The sequence below is a fragment of the Phyllostomus hastatus genome, unplaced genomic scaffold (assembly GCF_019186645.2).
Source record: "Phyllostomus hastatus isolate PE091 unplaced genomic scaffold, TTU_PhHast_1.1 phas_scaffold_182, whole genome shotgun sequence".
NCBI classification, from domain to species: domain Eukaryota; kingdom Metazoa; phylum Chordata; class Mammalia; order Chiroptera; family Phyllostomidae; genus Phyllostomus; species Phyllostomus hastatus.
In genome coordinates, this window is record NW_025334013.1 from 28,404,633 (window position 1) to 28,425,901 (window position 21,269).

General features: G+C 40.1%; 1 protein-coding gene across 1 annotated transcript in view; it reads left to right on the top strand.

Annotated features, from left to right (window-relative positions):
• The window catches only part of CCDC30 (coiled-coil domain containing 30), a 100,301-nt gene extending 80,958 nt beyond the window's left edge, over nt 1-19,343 (top strand). Inside the window, exons 13-18 of the mRNA XM_045860021.1 lie at nt 534-646; nt 10,946-11,087; nt 14,623-14,759; nt 16,681-16,795; nt 18,600-18,667; nt 19,015-19,343. Coding sequence (XP_045715977.1) covers nt 534-646; nt 10,946-11,087; nt 14,623-14,759; nt 16,681-16,795; nt 18,600-18,667; nt 19,015-19,057 — 618 coding nt within the window. The 3' untranslated portion in view covers nt 19,058-19,343. The remainder of the gene's footprint in view (nt 1-533; nt 647-10,945; nt 11,088-14,622; nt 14,760-16,680; nt 16,796-18,599; nt 18,668-19,014) is intronic.
• Nucleotides 19,344-21,269: the final 1,926 nt, after the last annotated feature.

The window sequence follows — 21,269 nt, forward strand, 5'->3', positions numbered from 1 at the left end:
ACAAGCAAGGACCTTCCTTAAAAGGTGAATAGCTATTATGGGAGGAGGAGTGGCTTCACTCCCAAATCCTAAGATTGAACTGTCACACTAAAGCTTGCCAAAGCCTCCACATAGTGTCCTTTTCCACCAGCAATCCAGTGAGCCACACCAGCCGGGGCAGATAACTCGTCCTGAACTTCCCATCTTTAAGAATCTGTTCACAGGAGCCATTTCTAGAACCAGATACTTTATTAGTCAGGGTTAGGTCAGGAAAACAGCTTTCTCTTTATGTACTTCAAGCAAGAATACTTTTTTATGTAGGGAATTAGATGCTTTCAAAACTACTGGAAAGGCTGGTGGAGCAAAAGTCAAGGAAAAGAGCTGCTAGCTTTCAGGAAATGTGGAGGAGCAGAAATCGCAGGAAGCTCCGTTGGTGTCAGAAGCTGGAGCCACTGTAAGCCTTTTTCAGCAGAAAGGCTTTGTCAGTTTGCATTCCATCAACATCATACCGTTATTCAGCACACAGTATTCTCATTTCAAAAAATGTTTTTCAGAATCTCAAGAGCAACCAGGAATTGTCAGAGAAGGTGTCTGGGTTGCAGCAGGAGAATGAAGCTCTATGTAAAGAATATGGGAAATTTTTGAAGCAGTTTGATGCCTATGTGAGGTAAACAAAAGCAAGTTCTCTTTGGAACGGAAATTTTTGCTTTTCCCCAAGTACACCCTTCTCACTTGCCTTCAGGCTTTTTCCCCCCCTCACTAATTTCCCAGCCTGGACCACCCTCCCCTCATTTCAATTCTTCATTTCAACTCATACTTCTTAGACTAGTAGTCACCTGTCTCTTTCTTGACCCCACCTGCCTGGGCTGGGAAAAGTGTTCATTCTTTGTGTCCCTGTGTCCCTTTGTACATGCCTCTCTGTACTCATTTAAGAACTTGCCATGTTGTTTTGAAATAATGTAATTTACTACCTGTCTCCCTCACCATACCGTAGGCTTTTCAGGGGCATGGGCCACCGTCACTCATCTTTTTATCCATAGTCCCTGGTATATAGTAAGTGCACAGTAAAAATTTGTCTTCCTGAACTTCCTGCTCTTTCATTTCATTTCAATGACTTCCTGGTCATTATTCCACCATACTCCTCCCACTCTCCTCCTCTCTGGAATGTAGCACAGTGGTTCAGCTATGGACTCTGGAGCCATGCTGCCTGGGTACAAATCTTGGTTCTACTAGAAACTAAAAATTGTGTGACCTTGGGTGAGTTATGTCAACTCTCTGCGTCTGAGGTCCCTCATCTCTAAAGTGAGAAAAATAATAATACTTATAAAGTTGTGAGAATTAAATGAATAAATGTATGTTGTAAAGTACCTACTTAGAACAGTGTCTAGCACACAGCTATTATTATATCTATTCATTTTTCCATTTTTTTTCTCCATGACCAACCTCTCTGCTCCCAGCTCTGTAACCTTCTGTTTTATTCCTTTATAGATTGAAGTTTCTTATTCTTTTTTATTCTTACCTACTATGTTGGTGATATTAATGATTATGACTTAAAAACCATTGTTTACTGCTGTGCAGCAGAGAGTATTTTCAGAGTCATTAGTATTCATCATCTTGCTCCGATCATCCTATCACTGAGAAATATGGAAACCATGGTCAAGGGAGTGTCTGTGGTGCAGTTCATGCTGCTGACAAATCTCAGACTAGAACTCAGCCCTCTAATATCCTGTGTGGTGATCTTTCTACATCAGAGGGAGGTGAAAGAATGAAATGCTACATCTAGAGGATATAAAATGCCACAATGCCCGCCAAATGAACTGATACTGAATCTAATATATAATATATAGAATACATAATACTGATATATGTTAGGTCAATATCAGTCTCCAAAGGTAAAATTACATTTGGTTTTTAGGGAGTTACATTTTCTTATTCATTTTACAGATAATGAAACAGCAATGCAAATTTTTGAATACAAAAAAAGTTAACCAGAATCCATTCCATGTTCACTCCTTGTTCTCTGTCAATGAACATAGTTTCATAGTTTTATAATTTTACTATCATAGCTTAGATATAACTTTATATTCTCTTTCTTTTAATATCTTTTCATAAGCACTGTGCCTTGTTGCTACAGTCTTTGAATTTGATTATTTTTATAAAATATAACATGTCATAAAGTTGATACGCCCTTATACTAACAGCACCAGTGAAACTGGGCTTGATAGCTGACAAGGACCAACAGAACCCCAGGGACAGTGTTCACAGGTGTGCAGCTCATTGCAGCAGAAGGACACAGCATGGCAGCAGGGTCAGAGTCGGGACACGCTTCATAGCCCACGGCTGTCTCACAGCAGGCAACCCAGAGCAGTTAGACAGGAACCCCGAGGCCCGCCTTACGGAAAGGCCATGCCTGGACACACCTCCTCTCTCCAGCCAAGAACCACAGACACGCTAAATACCTTACAGCCAAGGATCTCAAAATGGGATCTCAACTGAGGTTTTTAAAAATATTCTGCCGGTCATGTAAGCATACCTCTGCTATGTGACCAGCCTCAAGAGCAGAGCCTCCCTGGGGTCTCACTGAGGCCAGGTGCAAATGATTGATCTCATTGTTATCAATGAACAGTGCTGTCTAGCTGGTGCAAACTGTCATAAAACAACTTGGACCCGTGTCACAAAGCAACACAGTTACAACCAGTATTTTTGTTCCTTGACCAGTGGTCAGTGCCAAGCAAGAACTTTAGCAAAACCGCTCCGGGCAGTTCTAGACCCGCTGGAGTCAACCCTCACAACACAGTCCTAATTTAGTTAAAAATTACTTACTGTTCTATGACTGATATTTTTATTCAAAATAACACAAAAAACATTTTGGTATATATATTTTTCATTTAAAAATTTATTTTTATAGAGTACATTCCCAGGAGTTGAATTAGCAGTCAAAAAGCTGGTATTCTGGACCTTAACCTGAATAGACAAACATTTAGAAGCATCCCATCAAAATTTTCTGCCATTGTTATGTTAAGAGTAGCCATTTCACCACATCCTCATTAGTACTGGGTGCTGCTATTGATGGAATTTTCCCAATAGCCTTTATTTTAATGGAGGTATAACTTCTTATAATAAATGCATGGATTTTAAATGTACAGTCTGATGAGTTTCGACAAATGTGTATACCGACATAACTACAACTTCAGTCACGATACAGAACATTCCCATTATCCCTTCAAGTTCTCTCCTGCCTGCAATGATCTGCATCTCCTGCTCCCCCAACCTCCTCCCAGGCATTCACTCTTCTGATTTCTATCTCTCCTATAACCACGCTGTTGCAAATGGTAGGAGCTTCTTCTTTCTTTCTGCTGCGTAGTATTCCATTGTGTAAATGTACCATAGTTTTTTGTTACACTCATTTACTGATGGGCACTTAAAATTGTTTCCAGCACTTGGCCATTGTAAATAGCACTGCTATGAACATAGGAGTGCATAAGTTCTTTTGAATTGGTGAATTGGTATTCTTAGGGTATATTCTCAGCAGCAGAATTGCTGGATCAAAAAGCAGTTCCATTTTTAGTTTTCTAAGGAAATTCCATACTGTTTTCCACAGTGGCTGCACTCGTCTGCATTCCCACCAACAGTGCACTAGGGTTCCTGTTTCTCCACATCCTTGCCAGAATTTGTTTGTTGATTTATTAATGATGGCCATTCTGACTGGTGTGAGGTAATATCTCATTGTGGTTTTAATTTGCATCTCTCTGATGGCTAATGATGTTGAGCATCTTTTTATATATCCATGAGCCATGTGTATGTCCTCCTTGGAGAAGTGTCTGTTCAGATCCTTTGCCCATTTTTTAACTGGATTGTTTGTCTTTCTCTTGTTGAGTCATATGAGTTCTTTATCTATTTTGGAGATCAAACCCTCATCCAATGTATCATTGACAAATATGTTCTCCCGTACAGTCAGTTCCCTTTTCATGTTGATGATGGTTTCTTTGTGCAGAAGATTTTTAGTTAGATGAAGTCCTATTTGTTTAATTTTCCTTTATTTCCCTTGCCCTAACAAATATGTCAACAAAAATATTACTACATGGGATATCTGAAATTTTCAGATATCTGAAATTTTCAGATATTGTGTGTTTCTGCCTATGTGTTCCTCCAGGACTTTTATGGTGTCCCAACTTATGTTTAAGTCCTTTATCCATTTTGAGTTTATTCTAGTGTATGGTGTAAGTTGGTGATCTAATTTCATTTTTTGCATGTACCAGTCCAGTTCCCTCAACCCCATTTATTGAAGAGGCTATCTTTACCATTATCTTATCCATTGTATGCTCCTGACCCCTTTGTCAAATATGAATTGACCATAGAGACTTGGGTTTATTTCTGTGTTCTCTATCATGTTTCATTGATATATGTGTCTGTTCTTATGCCAGTACCAGACTGTTTTGATTACAGTGGGCTTGTAGTATAGTTTGATATTAGGTATTGTGATCCCTCCTACTTTGTTCTTCTTTCTCAAGATTGCTGAGGCTATTTGTGGTCTTTTTTGGTTCTATATGAATTTTTGAAATATTTGTTCTAGATCTCTGAAATATGCCATGGTATTTTAATAGGAATTGCATTGAATCTGTACATTGCTGTGGGTAGTGTGGACATTTTAATGATGTTGATTCTTCCAGTCCATGAACATGGTATATGCTTCCATTTATTTGTACCTCCCTTAATTTCTTCAGCTTTCTTAATTTCTTCAGCTTTCTATAGTTTTCCAAGTACAGGTCTTTTACCTCCTTGTTTAAAGTTATTCCTAGGTACTTTATTTTTCTAGTTGCTCCTGGGATTATTTTCCTGATTTCTGTTTCTCATATTTTATTATTGGTGTAAAAGAATGCTTTTGATTTCTGAATATTTACTTTATATCCTGCTATTTTGCCAAATTCACTTATTAGGTTGAGTAGTTTTTTGGTGAAGCCTATAGGGTTTTCTATGTACACTAATATGTTGTCTGCGAATAATGACAGTTTTACCTCCTCCTCTCCAATTTGGATGCCTTTTATTTCTTTTTCTTGTCTGATTACTGTGGCTAGAACTTCCAGTGCTATGTTGAACAAGAGTGGCAAAAGCATACACCCTTGTCTTGTTCCTGATCTTAAGGAGAAAACTTCTAGTTTTTGCCCATTGATTATACTGTTGGTTTCAGGTTTCTCATATATGGCTTTTATTATGTTGAGGTATGCTTCCTTTATTCCCATTTTGCTGAGTATGTTTATAATAAATTGGTGCTGGATTTTATCAAATGCTTTTTCAGCATCTATTGATGTGATCTTGTGATTTTTGCCCTTCGTTTTGTTTATGTGGTATTACATTTATTGATTTGTAAATATTGTACCATCTTTGCATCCCTGGGTTAAATCCAATTTGGTCACTGTGTATGATCTTTTTGATGTATTTCTGAATCTGGATTGCCAGTATTTTGTTGAGGATTTTAGCATCTATGTTCACCAAAGATACTGGCCTGTAGTTTTCTTTTGTTGTTGTGTCTTTACCTGTTTTTGGAATTAGGATGATACTGGCCTTGTAAAAAAAGTTTAGGAGTCTTTTCTCTTCTTGAATTTTTTTGGAATAGTTTGAGAAAGATAGGAGTTAGTTCTTCCTTAAATGTTTGGTTAAATCACCTGTGAAGCTACCTGGCCCAGAATATTTGTGTGCCAGTTTTTTTATTACTACTTCAACTTCACTAGTTGTTATCAGTCTATTCAGACTCTCTCCTTCTTCACTCAGTTTTGTAAGATTGTATGTTTCTAGAAACTTGTCCAGTTTGCCCAGGTCGTCCAATTTCTTGGCATATAGTTGTTCATAGTAATTTCTTATAATCCTTTGTGTTTCTTTGGTATTGATTGTAACTTCTCTTTCATTTCTGATTTTATTTATATGTGCCCTCTCTTTTTTTCTTGATGAGTCTAGTTAAGTGTTTGTCAATTTTGTTTCTCTTTTCAAGTAACCAGCCCCTGGATTTATTGATCCTTTGAATTGTTCTTTTAGTCTCTATATCATTTAATTCTGCCCTGATCTTGATTGTTTCTTTCCTTCTACTCACTCTGAGCTTTGTTTGTTGTTGTTCCTCTAGTTCTTGTAGATGTAGGGTTAGGTTGTTTATTTGAGATTTTTCTATCTTCTTTAGGTAGACCTGTATTGCTATTAACTTCCCTCTCAGGACTGCCTTTGTCATGTCCCATAGGTTTTGGGTTGTTGAGTGTTCATTTTCATCTGTTTCCAGATACTTTTTTTATTTCTTCTTTGGTCTTATTGTTGACCCATTCATTATTTAATAGCATGTTATTTAATCTCCATGTATTTGAATGTTTTTGAGTTCTTTCCTTGAGCTTGGTTTCCAGTTTAAATCCATTGTGATCTAAGCACATGCTTCATATGATTTCAATTTCCTTGAATTTGTTGAGGCTTGTTTTGTGTCCTATCATGTGGTCTGTCTTTGAAAATGTTCCATGTTCATTTGAAAAGAATGTATATTTTGTGTCTTTGGGGGTGAATGGTTCTGTATATGTCAGTTATATCCATTTGATCTAGAGGGTTGTTCAGCACCACAATATCTTTGTTGATTCTTTGTTTGGAAGACCTATCCATTGCTGACAGTGGGGTGTTAAAATCCCCTATGATGACTGTGTTATCAATATCTTTCTTGAAGTCCTCCAAGGTTTTCTTTATATATTTAGGTGTTCCTATGTTGGGTGCATATGTGTTTACAAGGGTTATATCCTCCTGTTGGACTCTTCCCTTAAGTATTATGTAGTGACCTTCTTTGTCCTTTTTTATGGCTTTTGTGTTGAAGTCTGTTTTGTCTAATATAAGTATTGTGACCCCAACTTTCTTTTTGTGTCTGTTTTCTTGGAATATTTTTTCCATCCTTTCGTTTTCAACCTTTTTGTTCTGAGGTGGGTCTTTAATAGACAGTATATATGCAGGTAGTGTTTTCTTACCCATTCAGCTACCCTATGTCTTTCTTTTGGGGCATTTAATCCATTTACATTTAAGGTTATTATTGATAGGTGCTTATTCATTGACATTTTTTCTGTACCTGTGGTTCTTCTGATCTTGATTCTCTAGGGTTTCCTTTTATTCTGTTTATGCAAGCTTTCTTGTTGTACTTGGGATTTGATTATTGATGGCTCATTTGTTGTTGGGTTCTTCCCTCCAGCAGCTGACTGGGAGTCACAACTCCTGCCACATCTTGTACTCTGTTGTACAGATGATGGTTAACAAAGCAATACTACCCAGAAAACCAAACCCATGGCAGCAAGAATACTCCCCTACCATGTCAGCAATATTGAAAGCAAATGAGCAAAGAGTAATAAAGTTGGAAAGAGACTAAGAATATTCTAAGGTAGGAAAAAGGGAATATGAGATGACTAAAGGAAAGAAAAATGATTTTCAGTGGGAAGAGTGAGGAGAAATAAGAGTAGGTAATAGAAACAAGGCAAAGAAAGGCAAAGAAAATAAAATTTTAAACATAAGTAAAACAGGAAAGGCAATAGCAAAATGGAGTAAGAAAAGGGAAAAGTATAATATGAGGTTTGAAATAAAATTTAAAAGCTAGTGAACCAAAGGAAACAAAATTGCAGAAAAACCACAACAGGGTCAGTAACAATGACAGCTGAGAAAAGACTGATAAAGGTTGAAAGAGAATAAGAATATTATACAAAAGAGAGAAGAGAATATGAGATATCAGCAAAGAAAAATGATTTTGAGAGGATAGGGAAGGAGAAATAATAAAAATAAGGAATAGAATCCAGGTTAAGAAAGGGAAGAAAATAAAATTCCAAACTCAAATAGGCAAGGGCAGGAAGAAGGCAAAATGGAGTAAGACAGGGGGAGAATAACCTATGAGATTAAAAAATTTTTTTAAATAGTGAGCAAATAGGAATGCAGTTGAAGAAGAAGTGAAATAACCATAATATCCATGCCAAACAGCCACAATTTATAAAGGTGGCACAATATGGAAAGAAAATGAGAATATTATAAGAAGAGGAAAAAGAATGTGAGCTGACTAAAGGAAGGAAGAATGCTTTTGAGAGGATAGAGGGAGGAGCAATAGTAAGAGTAGGAAATAGGAACAACGCATAGCGTGGGGGGAAATAAAATGTACAACAAAAACAAGAAAGAGAAGGTAGAAGGCAAATGGGCTAAGGCAAGGGAAGGATACAATGTGAGATTTGAAATAACAGTAAAATAAAAAATAATATAAAATCTCAATTAAAAAATAAAATATAAAAGGCAATAGTGAATTAGTTGGAATACAATGGAAGCAAAAGAGGAGATATTAAAAGCTATGCAAACGGAAGAAAAAAATGCAAATTCTAAAGCTAGAATTCATCTCAGCAGTTTGGGGTTTGCCTTCTGTCTTCTCTTTCTGGGTCTGTCTCTGGATTTTTATCAGCTCACAGTCCCTAGTGGGTCATCCAACTTCCCACAACACCACCTGTCTCATCTTCACCTGCCTCTGGAGGGGGCTTCTTTTGCAATTGGGAGGGTGGGATCCCTGGATCTCTCCTAGGAGACACTGTTCTGTACTGACTTCCTGGGAAAAGAAGACTGAACAGTGGGTGTGTTGTTCTCTTTGCCCCACACCACCCATCTTGGTCTGTCCCAGCTTATTTCCCGTAATGTGTAGTTTCTGGTGAACTAGCTGTCTGTTTCAAGGGAGGGGCCGATTTGCTTAAGAGAGTTATCTCTTTCCTGCTTGGTGCTGATGGCAGCTCTGTGTGCGAGCCAAGGCTGGGCAGGTCCCTGATTTCCCCTAGCTGCACCGATTTCTGATCTCCCAGCTTTGCTGGCCTCAGTGGAATAGAGCCCTAGGAACCAGTGTATTTTGTCTCCCTAAGAGAAGTTCAAAATAGGTCCTTTAGGTATTTCTCTTTCTCTCTTTCATTTGCAGATATATATCCTCCAGGTGGTTATTAAGCCTGTCCAGCCTGTTTTTCAGAGCTTCCCTGTTGGTGGTGCTTTCATCCTATAGAAGATGAGGGCTTAGTGTGTCCTTACCTTCCTAGAGGTTGGGTCTCCACCAGGGAAGAGGGATCTGTCCAGCTGTAAATAATCTCAGGTGCTCAACTCCTGCCTATCCAGTTCCCAGCCCACTGCCATTGCAGCAGATAGTCCTGAACTCTCCACTCTGCAGCTTCTGTGCAGTGCCCACCCTGCTAGCTGTTTGGGGCTGGGGCTGAGAAATCCCCTTGCTGTGCATCTTTCTGATCTGTCTGCCCAGCTGACTCAGTGGGAACAAACTGTACTCTCAGTCTTTTCCCCTTGCTGGCAGGGCAGCTGCGCACAGGGTCCTTGTCCAGCATGCCTTAGCTCCCCTTTCAGAAAGTCTCTCTGGGCACTCCCACTGCAGCACCGAGTCACTTTACAGCTTTCCAAACACACCACCTCTCCAAAAAGCCAAAAGTCTCTCCCAGTCATGGCTAGCTGCAGCCTGCCTCCTCTGCCCAACCCAGGTGCGCTCTCTCTCGCTCTCTCTCGCTCTCTCTCGCTCTCTCTCGCTCTCTCTCGCTCTCTCTCGCTCTCTCTCGCTCTCTCTCGCTCTCTCTCGCTCTCTCTCGCTCTCTCTCGCTCTCTCTCGCTCTCCTGCTCTCGTGCTCTCCCGCTCTCCCACTCTCCCATGTGGTATTTGTCACTGCAGCTATGGCTGTGCTTCTGTGCTTCTTACTGTGAGTGTGTGTCTGTGTAGCCTGGATCTCCTTGATTTTGTGTATCCAAGTCACGCACAGCCTGGGCCTTCAGGTTCCCTGCCCTGAGAGGGGAGGGAGCCACAAAGCTGCGATCTCTGACCATGCTCTCTGTGGCTACAGGTGCCACACACCAGGTATTTCCCCTTCCACCTATAAAATCTCCTTACCGCCTGTTGTGAAGTGTCTTCTGTACTCCTTGGCTTCCAAACTTCCTATCAACTAAGATTCTGTTGAATGTTCAGTTTATTTTTTTGAAGATCAGCCAAATATATGAGTTGGGGGCAAGAGCAAATGGACTCAGCTCCCACCTACTTGGCTGCCATCTTCTTCAAAATTTCCTTTTTAAGGCTAATAATATTCCATTGCATGTATATGCTGCATGTTGTTTATTTATTCATTAGTTGATGGAAATGTGGGTTGTTTCCACCTTTTGGCTATTGTGAATAGTGTTACTATGAACATTCAAATACAAGTTTTTGTGTGGACATGTGTTTTCATTTCTCTTGGAATTTCTCTAGGAGTGGAATTGCTGGGTCATGTGACTCAGTGTTTAACCATTTGAGGAGCTGCCAGGCTTTTTCCAAAGACGCTGTACCACCCGACTTCCTACCAGCAGTGTATGAGAGGTCCAATCTCTCCACATCCTTGTCAGCACTCCTTATTATCTTCCTTTTTATTTTAGCCACCCTAGTGGGTGTGAAGTTGTATCTCATTTGTAGTTTCCATTTGCATTTTGTTAGTAGCTCATAAAGTTGAACATCTTTTCATGTGCTTATTGGCAGTAAGTCAGATTTATGTCAGAATCAGAGTAGAGACCTATGTAGAATTGACATTTACAAGTCTAGACCCAAGGCGAGGACCGAGAACAGACCCAGTTATCTGGAAAATAGACAAGATTGAAGTGGGTTATATTACTATACAAGGGTATAGCCAAGAAACAGAAAACTTAAAATTAACAACTGAATCAGCAGAGCAAGGATCAGAAGTCAATGAGTTTCCAAAATTAAACTTGGTTGCTAAAGCTATGCTACACTCATCAGCTCAAAACCAAGATGAGCCAGAGACTCGAGCCCATGGCAATGACTAAAAGCTGGTGTTCACTAGGAGGTTATCCCCATCGGGTGCCAGGCCCTGACAAAGCAAGAAGAGGACACCCAAGAAAGGTGCATGTGGAGGAAGCAAAATAAATTTTCACTGTTCAGGTGTGCCTGTATTTAAATTTATTTTTGCAGAAACTATAATAAAAAATGTCATCATCACAAAACCAAGCTTCACAGAGTCAAGAGTCATTTCATTCATGAAGTAGAGCTACGCGATAAGAGAATTAACCTACTTGAAAATGAAACTGGAATACTTCGGCAAAAATTAGAAAAGGTGAGAAACAAAAAGGTGAAGAGCTCACTGATGATGCCAATAGTCAGTCACATAGAGAAAGCCCGCTCATTTTTTAAATTTATTTGTGGCCTCTTCTTAACCCATTGTTTATGTCTTTGTGCCTTTTTTCAGTGTGCATAATTGTTTAAGCCCCGCCATAAAGGATTTAAGACTCACAACAATGCTAAACCAAACTGGGCTCTGGTTATACTCTGCACTGCCAGCTTATAATTAGTGTCTTGCCTTCATGGGAAAATATCTTTTCTTAAACACCCTTCAGCAAAGACTTCCACAGCACCATCAGTAACTCATTCCTACTTTTTATAAGCCCTCATTTTGCCTCAAACATTTGTCAGTTTTAAATGGCAGCAAATATAGGTGATCCCTATTCCTTTATCAATTCTTAACTAGAGCCTTCAGGCTTATTTCTAAATATCCATCATTTCTTTATGTCTGCCTTATGCCATTGTGACTTACTGGTATGTGTCTACACATGGGTAGAATGCAATGCAGAATGCTGTTGAGATTATTAAACTACATAAATTCAAAATGGAGAGCAACAGACTCAGCCAGTAATGCATTTCCTTCTTGAAATCCCTAGCCGATTTCAGAATTTTGAAAACTCTGTCCTCACTCCTAAAGTACTCTTTTGTGTACCCAACACATTTTTATACTACCACCTCTCTGTGCCAAGGATACCAAAATAATTCATGCCATTCCAGTTGTTCCACGGGCTATTATGGGACTCTAGGTTAGGAATCCCTCTATTACACACAATTTGGTGAACTCTATCTAAATCCAGTATGACTAGCGTCCTTATAAAAAGAGAAGACACAGACATGCACAGGGGAGGAAGGCCACGTGACAGTGGAGGCAGAGAATGGAGTGCCAAAGCTACAGGCCAAGGGACCCCAAGGATCGCTAGCAACCACCAGCTAGAAAAGGGGCATAGAACAAATTCTCCCTCAGAGCCCCCAGGAGAAACTAACCCTGCCAACAATTATTTTAAATTTTTATTTATTGATTTTTTTTAGAGAAATGGAGAAACATTGATCTTTTCTTATACTTATTTATGCATTTATTGGTTGATGCCTGTATGTGCCCTGACTGGGGATTAAACCATAACCTTGGTGTATTGTGGCAACTCCCTAACCAACTGAGCTACCTGGCCAGGGCCCAGCATTTTGATTTTAGATCTCTAGTCTCCAGACTATGAGAAAAATAAATCCCTGTTGTTTTAGTCCTCCTAATTTATAGTAATTTGTAATGGCAGCCCTAGGAAATGAATACATTTACCCAAAGAATCACTGGTCTCCATGAAAGATATTGAAGGTCGAAAATATGCAGAAACTAAGAAAGAGTAATTGGACCTTCCACTTGCTGCCATTAAGTGTACTGTGGGCTTTGGTCTTAGACAGACTGAAATGCAGAAATCTAGCACTGCCATTTAATAGGACCTGTGTGTCATTTTCCTCACCCACGAAATAGGGGAAATAATCCCTATTTCACCATGCTTTTGTGAAGATTAAACTATGAAATGCCTAAAGTGGTTCCTGGAACATAAACTTCTATAGCTTTCTTTTTGGCATTAAATCTCTCAGAAGCATGTGAATCAGTGGATACATAGTTCACAAGAGAAATTGCTACTGAGATTGGAAATAGCTTAGAGAAGACCCACAGTGTGCAAACCAGGTGGATCAGACCTTACTTACTTTAGAGCCCATGGACCAGAGTCCTGAGCATGGGAAAGCTGGGCTCACTAAGCACCATGTCTCCAGAAGATAATGCCAGGTTTTTGTTTGTTTGTTTTGGCTTCATTCTTTAGTTTTCTCTACATGCAGTGAGCTGGTTGAGTTCTCTGACTGTTGTGACCATCCAAACCAGATTACCCCAATGATTTTATCCTTATTAGGACAGGTGTCCTTATTTTTGAGTTCAAAGAAATATGGTATTTCCAAAGACCAAGGTGTCAGTAGCCTGCCCATTCAATTTCCTTTCTAATTCAGTTACAACTTTATAGAGGATTCCTTGTGGGATGCCCCTTCTATTCTCAATGCTTACCATTAATATATTTGAATAATACCAGGGGAGACTCTCGTTAGACATTGAAGGGTCTTGGATGAAAGACTTTAAAATCTGGAATGGTTTGTTTCAGAACATGATGTAATCTCCTTCCTTGTAACTCTGATGGATGGTTTCTTTTTCTTTCCTTTTTTCTTTCTTTTTGATATATAATTGACTTGTAAAATTATATTAGTTTTAGTTGTACAACATAATGATTCTATATTTTGTATATATTACAAAATGGTCCCTGCAATAAGTCTAGTTAACACCCATCACCATACACGGTTATAAATTTTTTTCTTGTGATAAGAAAGTTTACAAATTTGCTCTTAGAGACTTTCAAATGTAAAATATAGTATTACTATCTATAGTCTCCATGAGGTGCATGACATCCTCGTGACTTATTTACTTTGTAACTGGAACTTTGTACCTTTTGGTTCCCTGCACCCGTTTTGCCCACCCTCCATCCCTTGTCTCTGGCAACCACCGTTCGTTCTCTGTATCTGAGTCTTTTTTTTTTTAATTTGAGATTCCACATGTATGGGCAGTCTTTTCTGCATGCTCTATAGCAGTATATTGTTTCAAAGACAGAAAACTGGCCACCTCAACCCTGTGATTAACCCCTCTGCCAGAGGTCATTCTCTTTCCCTGCCCCCACGCCCTCCCACCGCTGGCAGGTGAGGAGCACTCAGGAAACCGTGAGAGCACCCGCTTGCTGCCGCTGACGGGCCACCGGTTAAATGAGGAGGAGAATTCAACAATCCTGAGCTTCTACCTCAATAACAGTGATATTTACTAATATCTACTGATTCACTATAAGAATATTAGTGGGTTATTTTTCCACAAAATACACTCCTTTATCATTTTAGATCTAAGTTCACTAGCTGTTGCATTCAGGGGAAACTGTTGGTAGAAAATGAAACATGGAGTCCAGCTAGAAACTGTGTTAGCATCTTCATTGCAAGAATCCTGTCAGTGCCTGGCTGCAATGCTTGGCTTGCTAAGCCCCCTGATATCCCAACACCGGCTGCCAAGTCAGGGAGCTGAATTCCCATTCTCCTCTCCCTGCCTCAAAAAGAACTGCAACTGTGAAGTATATGAAAATATATTGCGTGGAATTTTTTTTCAATATAGAGCTTCAGAGAATTCTGTTGTATTTGTCAGTGATTTGGGGTATGAATACAGATGAGATCATTGGGACCTTATTAGAAGTTGAGTGCGCAGATATTTTTAAATGTTAACCTAAAAGAATGAGTAATTATCCAAACAAAGTACATGACATAAGTAACCAAAATATATAGAAGAACAATCTAACTGACAATGTCAGCAAACAGGTGAAAACAGCCTGGATGACCGGGGAGAAAAAAATAAATAAGGGAAATTTGCTATCGGAGTTATAAACAGGCTGATGTTCTTAAATTTATCATTTCTCCTGCCATGGTAACTAGGGGGCTTTTGCTTTCGTCCTTAGGAGAAGGCATTCCAGGACCAGATCACTGCCCAAAATGATAACCTGTTCCTAGAAAACAGAAAACTTCTGGAGCAGCTCGTGGAGCAGGAAAAAGTGATCCATGACAACAAGTGCATGATATCTTCGGTCCAGCACAGGTGGGTGCGGTCCTGCCAGAGTAGCCCGTGAACTGCAAATGAGATGTCTCTCCCTCAGCAAAGAGACAGATGGTTCCAGAGACTGTCCTTTGAGCTTGGGGCCTATCTCATAACTGTTGCTCTGCCACCACTGTTTTCAGCAGTCCATACAAATGGCAGAAGTTGTGAAGTTAGAGGGAAAAATATCATGGAGAAGGTGGGCTGGCCATTCTGGTCGGCTCTTTCACGGCAGTGTCACCTCCTTGAGGACCCGGCTGGACTCATTCTGGCCTATCACTATGTGTGCTGACACTCATTTTTATCATTTTATACCTTTGGAATCAAGGTAGACCAAGAGAGAATCAGGTTCATACTAGGGACTTAAATTCACAAAACCCACAGGATCCCAATGCATTCATTTGTAAGGAAAACATTCCCAGCAGGTAAGAATTCACACATCAGCTAGCCCAACAAGCATTCTCTCCCTTATAGGGAACTTTAATTATAATCAAAAGTTTTCTCAGAGCACAGAATTAGAGCAAAGAGAATGAGTTGATTTTAACAAACAGTATCACCAATAGTGCCTGTAGTAATTAACACTTTTTTGAGCATTTACTATATGCTAGGCACTGTTCTAAGTTCTCTGTACAAATATTCATTTAATTTTCACACCTCCCAGGCAGGAGACACTATCACAGCCTTATTTTATGGGTGAGAAGCTGAGGTCCAGATCGGTTAGGGACCTCACCCAGCCTCATCAGTGTCTCAGCAGCACACGAACCTCAGTAGCCCGATCCGAGACCCCACGGCACTGCAGTCTGGGGAGAGAGCTGCCAAGCAGACTGGAACTTTGCTTTCCACTGATTTGGGCACATGCTCCTCTGGGCAGGCCTGGAGGGTCTCCAATGGACCTTTACTATCTGTATCTCCCCTTTGATATATTCTATATAATTCATTGCCCTTATCAAACTACACCACTGCTTCTGGCAGTCGCAACACAATTGACTCGTTACCCTTGCCCTAACATTAATAATGTTCCTGCCTTGGCCTCCTAAACACACACTCTGGTCACCAGAATTTGACTTACGTTTTCCCTAGAGTAAGTTTCTTCTACAGGATGTTTCCTCATTTCACAGATGAGGAAACAGGCTCAGACTTAGTCATTTGCCAAGGTCACACAGCTAGTTAGTGGCAGGACCAGATGTCAAACACAAACTTCTGATCGAAACTACTGTGCTGTGACGTGTCCCGCATAAACTGTAGCCCTGGAGAGTGGGCTGCTGTAGCAGTCAGGCGCTCGGGGTTTAGAAATCTGGAAGTTCTGGGTGGGCATCCCAGCCCCCCAACTTTCTGGTTTGATCTTCTTACACAAGTTACTTCCCTCTCTCTGAGCTTCAGTTTCCTCGTCTGTAAAATAGGCTTCACAACAATATCTATTTTATGGGGCTGTTGTGAGGATTAAATGAGCCACTGCATGAAAAGTTTGAAGTGCTTTCTGTGTGGCGAGGTTACATGTCTTAGCAGACAGTAAGTGCTCGGTCAGTGGTTGCTGCCGCTGCTGATGTATGGGATGCCTGGCTGAGGTCAGAATCTGGCGCAGGCTGTGTAGTGGCTGTATTTGAATGGATGCAATGTCTGTTCAAATACAGCCTCTTTTTCCAGCTCCACCCCTAAATGGGATCATATCCTTCCTTAAGTGACTCAAGGGTCTAGAACTATTCCTTCATTCGCTTGTGCACAGTATGTCTCTGTTCTCAGTAGGTATTGAATGACTCTGTATGGGCCAGAAGCTTATTAATTTTTACCTGGTCTGCCAAAGTCAGTTCTAAATGGTGGACAGTAGGCTAAAACCCAGAGCTAGTGGGATGTGGGACATAGTTTTGAGTTTTTTAGTAATAATGTAGAAACTTGTAGTCATTCCTCTGATTTATCCCATTCTTAGAGTACTTTCTCTGGATAAAGAAAATAAGCAATTACAGGAAAACAGTCTCCGGCTCACAGAGCAGGTTGGCCTCTTGGAGCGCATTGTAAGAAGCATCCAGATTTGCAGAGGAGAGGTAAGATGCGTGCTTCCTGTTAGGTGTTTAATATGAAATTTAGATTGCTAAGATTGCTCCATTCTCTCTTCCCTTCATCTTCTTCATACAGCTGTGGCCTGAACTTGGCCTCATGGTGGACTGTGGCAAACAGGCTCAGTGGCTGCACATAGGGTGGCAGACCCTGAGTGTGCTCTTGGCCAGCTTTGCTCTTCATTGGGTCATCTTTTATTAAGCATTTTTCTTCTGTGTGGTCCCAGATCCATTTGTGTATGCCTCATAACTTCTTCCTTAACACACTGTATGGTCACTGCCTTTTTACTTCTCTGTCTAATCAACTCAGTGGTGAGTCCCAGAGGGCAGGATCGTATCTCATGTGTTGTTGTGTCTATGCACAGCTGATCCATAAGTATTTGAGAATGAATGAATGTTAAATGTTTTCACACGTAAGCCTCATTCTCAACAACCTGTTTGCCATGGGTTTTTCCAGCCCAATTTGAGAGATGAGCCCATTTGAAGTTCAGAGAGGTAAGGTGAAGCTAGTCTGGTCTGGCAGAATCAAACCTAAGGAGAATATCTGAGTCAGAAGAAAAAGCAATTATGTTACAAAAATCCAAGCAGACAAGTAGTCTGAGTTCAGACAAGGCCAAGAGTCTGGTTGGTGAGTGAGTCAGCAAGAGGAACTTCAGTGAGCAGAGTTGCATTTTAAATCCAGGATAGAGGCTGTTTGCTTTCTTCCCCGATTGTATCACATGCTAGATGTTTCTTCCCAGAATACTTACAATTTTTTCCCCAGTCATGAAAACTTTAAGCCCTGGCTGGTGTGGCTCAGTGGATTGAGGGCCCGTCTGTGAACTGAAAGGTCGCAGTTTCAATTCTGTCAGGGCACATGCCTGGGTTTCGGGCCAGGTCCCCAACTGGGGGCATGTGAGAGGCAACCAATGGATGTTTCTCTTGCACATTTATGTTTCTCTCTCTCTCTCTTTCTGCCTCCTTTCCCCTCTCTATACAAATAAATAAATAAAATCTTTTTAAAAAACTTTAAGATATACTCTCAACAACTTTCAAACACACAAATATACAGTATTGTTAATGATAGTCGCCATATCGTACATTACCTCCCAGAAATTACTTATCTTATAACTGGAAGTGTGTATCTTTTAACTATCCTGACCTAATTCCCCCACCCCCTACCTCTAGCAACCACAGACTTTATCTATGCCTGTAGGAGTTTTTGTAGATTCCACATATAAGTGGGATCATATGGTATTTTCTTTCTCTGTATGACTTAATCCACTTAGCATACTGTCCTTAAGGTTTATCCAGGTCATCACAAGTGGCAGGATTTCCTTCTTCTTTTGGGGCTGACTAATAGTCTATATTGTGTGTGTTTAACAATTTCTTTATCCATTCCTCCATAGTGCATGCTTGGGTTGTTTCCATGTCTTGGCTATTGTAAATAATGCTGCAGTGAACATGGGGTGTAGATACATCTTCAGGATAGTGATTTTGTTTCCTTTAGATAAATACCCAGAAGTCGAATTGCTGAATCATAAGGTAGTTCTATTTTTAATTTCTTGAGGAACCTCCATACTGTTTTCCACAGTAGCTGTACCAATTTATATTCTCACCAGTAGTGCCCGAGGGTTCCCTTTTCTCCACACCCTCACCAGCATTTATTACCTCTCTCTCCCCCGCCTTTATGATAGTCCTTCTAACATTACATTTTTCATCAAAAAATATGTAAAGCACAGTTCTAGGATCACAATGACAATGGTTTATCATTAATTTTTTTTTTAAATTCATGCTTTATTTTTCCTTTCAGGAAACAATACTTAGTGGCATCTCTGAATATGAAGTACTGAATAAAATCCTGCCCCTACCAAACTCCAGGTCAGTAAGTCAAGACAATCATCTGAACAGCTGGGAGTCAGGGCTGCCTAACCAGGCGTGAGTTGCTGACTTGGCAAAGCATAGCATTCAGGGGTACTTTTCTCTCTCTATAGTACTAAAACCTTCCAGTGCCTTCTCCCCTCACCACTGCTTCACACCCACACCTGACAGAACTCTGACTCACAGCAGAAGATAACCCACAAACATAAATTTAAGGTGATTTTATTTGGCTGTTTTGTGTTTGACAGTTGTTCAAACTGAAATCCTATTGAGCCTCAACCCTGTGACCCCAAAATGCTGCCAAGAGACCCCATCCACGCGAAGTCCTCACACGTGTGCTTTTTCAGTCTTTCTGGAACAGGTTTGGTGGAGTCCGTTGGAAGTCTGTAAGAGACTAAAGAACATATGTCCGAAGCAGTGGCACACCCCAGGCCCCTTGAGTCTCTACTGTTCACAGAATCCTGAAGCCGGATGCATACAAATACGTGGCTTCTCTGAAAGAGACACGTCACCTCTAAAACCAGACTGGCCAAAGCTGCTAACTTCAAGCCCATGAGTGCGAAGGTGGAACATGACGACACAGAGCAGGGTAATGATGGATTCCCCACTGGTCATGTCATCAAGCAGGAACCTCGAAAATTGCTGATAAATTCATTAAACCAGATCCAAAAATTGATTTCTCAAGTTTGTTTGATATCCTCAAGTGATTGTACTGAGCAACACAGTGACTTAAGTTGGGTGGTTTAATTGGGTTTATGTTCAGCAGAACACACACATGGTTAGTTCCACATCCTTTCCTATTTTCATGGGTATTTTCTTTTTTTTTTTAAGTTAAAACAATGTAATCACATTAAAGCAAATATTTTAAAAAGAAAAAACTGCCCTATAAACCCACATTCTTAACAGTACTGTTCCCTTTTGGAGTTATTCCCTTCTGGTTCTTACTCAAATTCACATATTTTAATTGGTTATTATATTGTATTTTCATAGTCTGATTTTTAATTTAATATACTGCAAAACACTCTCTCATATTTAAACTCTCCATAATTATTCTTTCAATAGCCATGTGATATTGTATCGTGTTGATGTTCTACACATTCTCTTCTTATTTGACATCCAAGTTGTTCCTACATTTTCACTATTTATAGATTATGTTGCAGTGAAAGTCTTTGTGAAGTTAACTATTTTCTTTTCTTAAGTTAATCCAGAAAACAAATTCAGAAGATTGGCATAATTGGGTCAAAGGATATAAATGTTACATGGTTTGGGTACACACTTGTCTCATTGCTTTAAAAAAGCTCGTGTCAACACACTGTTTCTACAGTCACCTTATGAGCCTCAATCTCTCGATACATACAATGGGAACAACAGTAGTTCCTATCCCATAGAGTTGTGAGGACCAAACAAAATGAAGCATGCATTTTGCACTGAGTAACTGCTTAACCAATGCTAGATATCTTTATTTATTTTCACTTGCAGTTTGAGTGTACTAGTTTTTCTACAGTCTCATCAACAGTATATATTATCAATTAGAAAATGTATTCTAAAATAGTTGGCATAAAACTATACTGAAGGATGATTCCTGCTGCTCCTTCTCCCCTTCCTCTTTTCCTTCCTTATCCTCCTTCTCTTCTTTCTCCATCTTCAGTTGGAGATAGAGAGGGAGACCAAGGGGATGGGGGGAAGAACAGGAATAAAAGAGACCCCATAAGTTGAAACATACTGAATTTTTACATGCAAGCCCTGCCTCCTCAGACTGCTGGAGATGGTCAAAGGTTATAGAAAATCATAGCTGTGATACTGAATGCACGCTCTGACTCCAAACCTGCCCACATTCCCTTTCTTTCACTCGATTTACTGACCCCATTTATTGAACCCCTACTGTGTGCTATTCAATACTCGGCACTGTAGCCATACCTGTGAAAACACAAAGTCTCTGCTTTCATAATTAATATACAATTAGTGTGGAAGGTATATGTTTATGTGGCAGAGGGTGAGGTAGAGAAACTGACCATATAATTTTGGATGATGGGTGGCATGAAGAAAAGAAATCACTGATGTACCTGAATAAGTGACTGAGGGCTACTTTAGATTGGGTGCAATGTTCCCATCTGAGTGACATCTGAGCCAAGACCTGAACTACAAGGAACATTCCCCGTCCCATTAAGATCTAGAAGAGTATTAAAGACAGTTAACAGCTAGTACCAAGGCTCTTAAAAGAGTACAGAAGTCCCCCTTATCTGAGGAGAATATAGTCCAAAACCCCCAGTGGATGCCTGAAACCACAAATGGTACTGAACCCTGTATACAAGTATACTATGTTCTCCTAGACATACACACCTGTGATAAATAAGGCACAGTAAGACATTAACAGTAGTAATAAAATAGAACAATTATAACAATATACTGTAATGAAAGTTATGTGCAGGTGGTCTCAAAATATCTTGTACTGTACTCACCCTTCTTGTAATGATGTGAGACAGTGCAATGCCTATGTGATAAGATGAAGCAGGGTGAATAGCATAGGCCTCATATCACAGCTGGAACACAAGCACTGTGATACCCTGACAGTTGATCTGATAGCCAAGACACCTACTAGGTG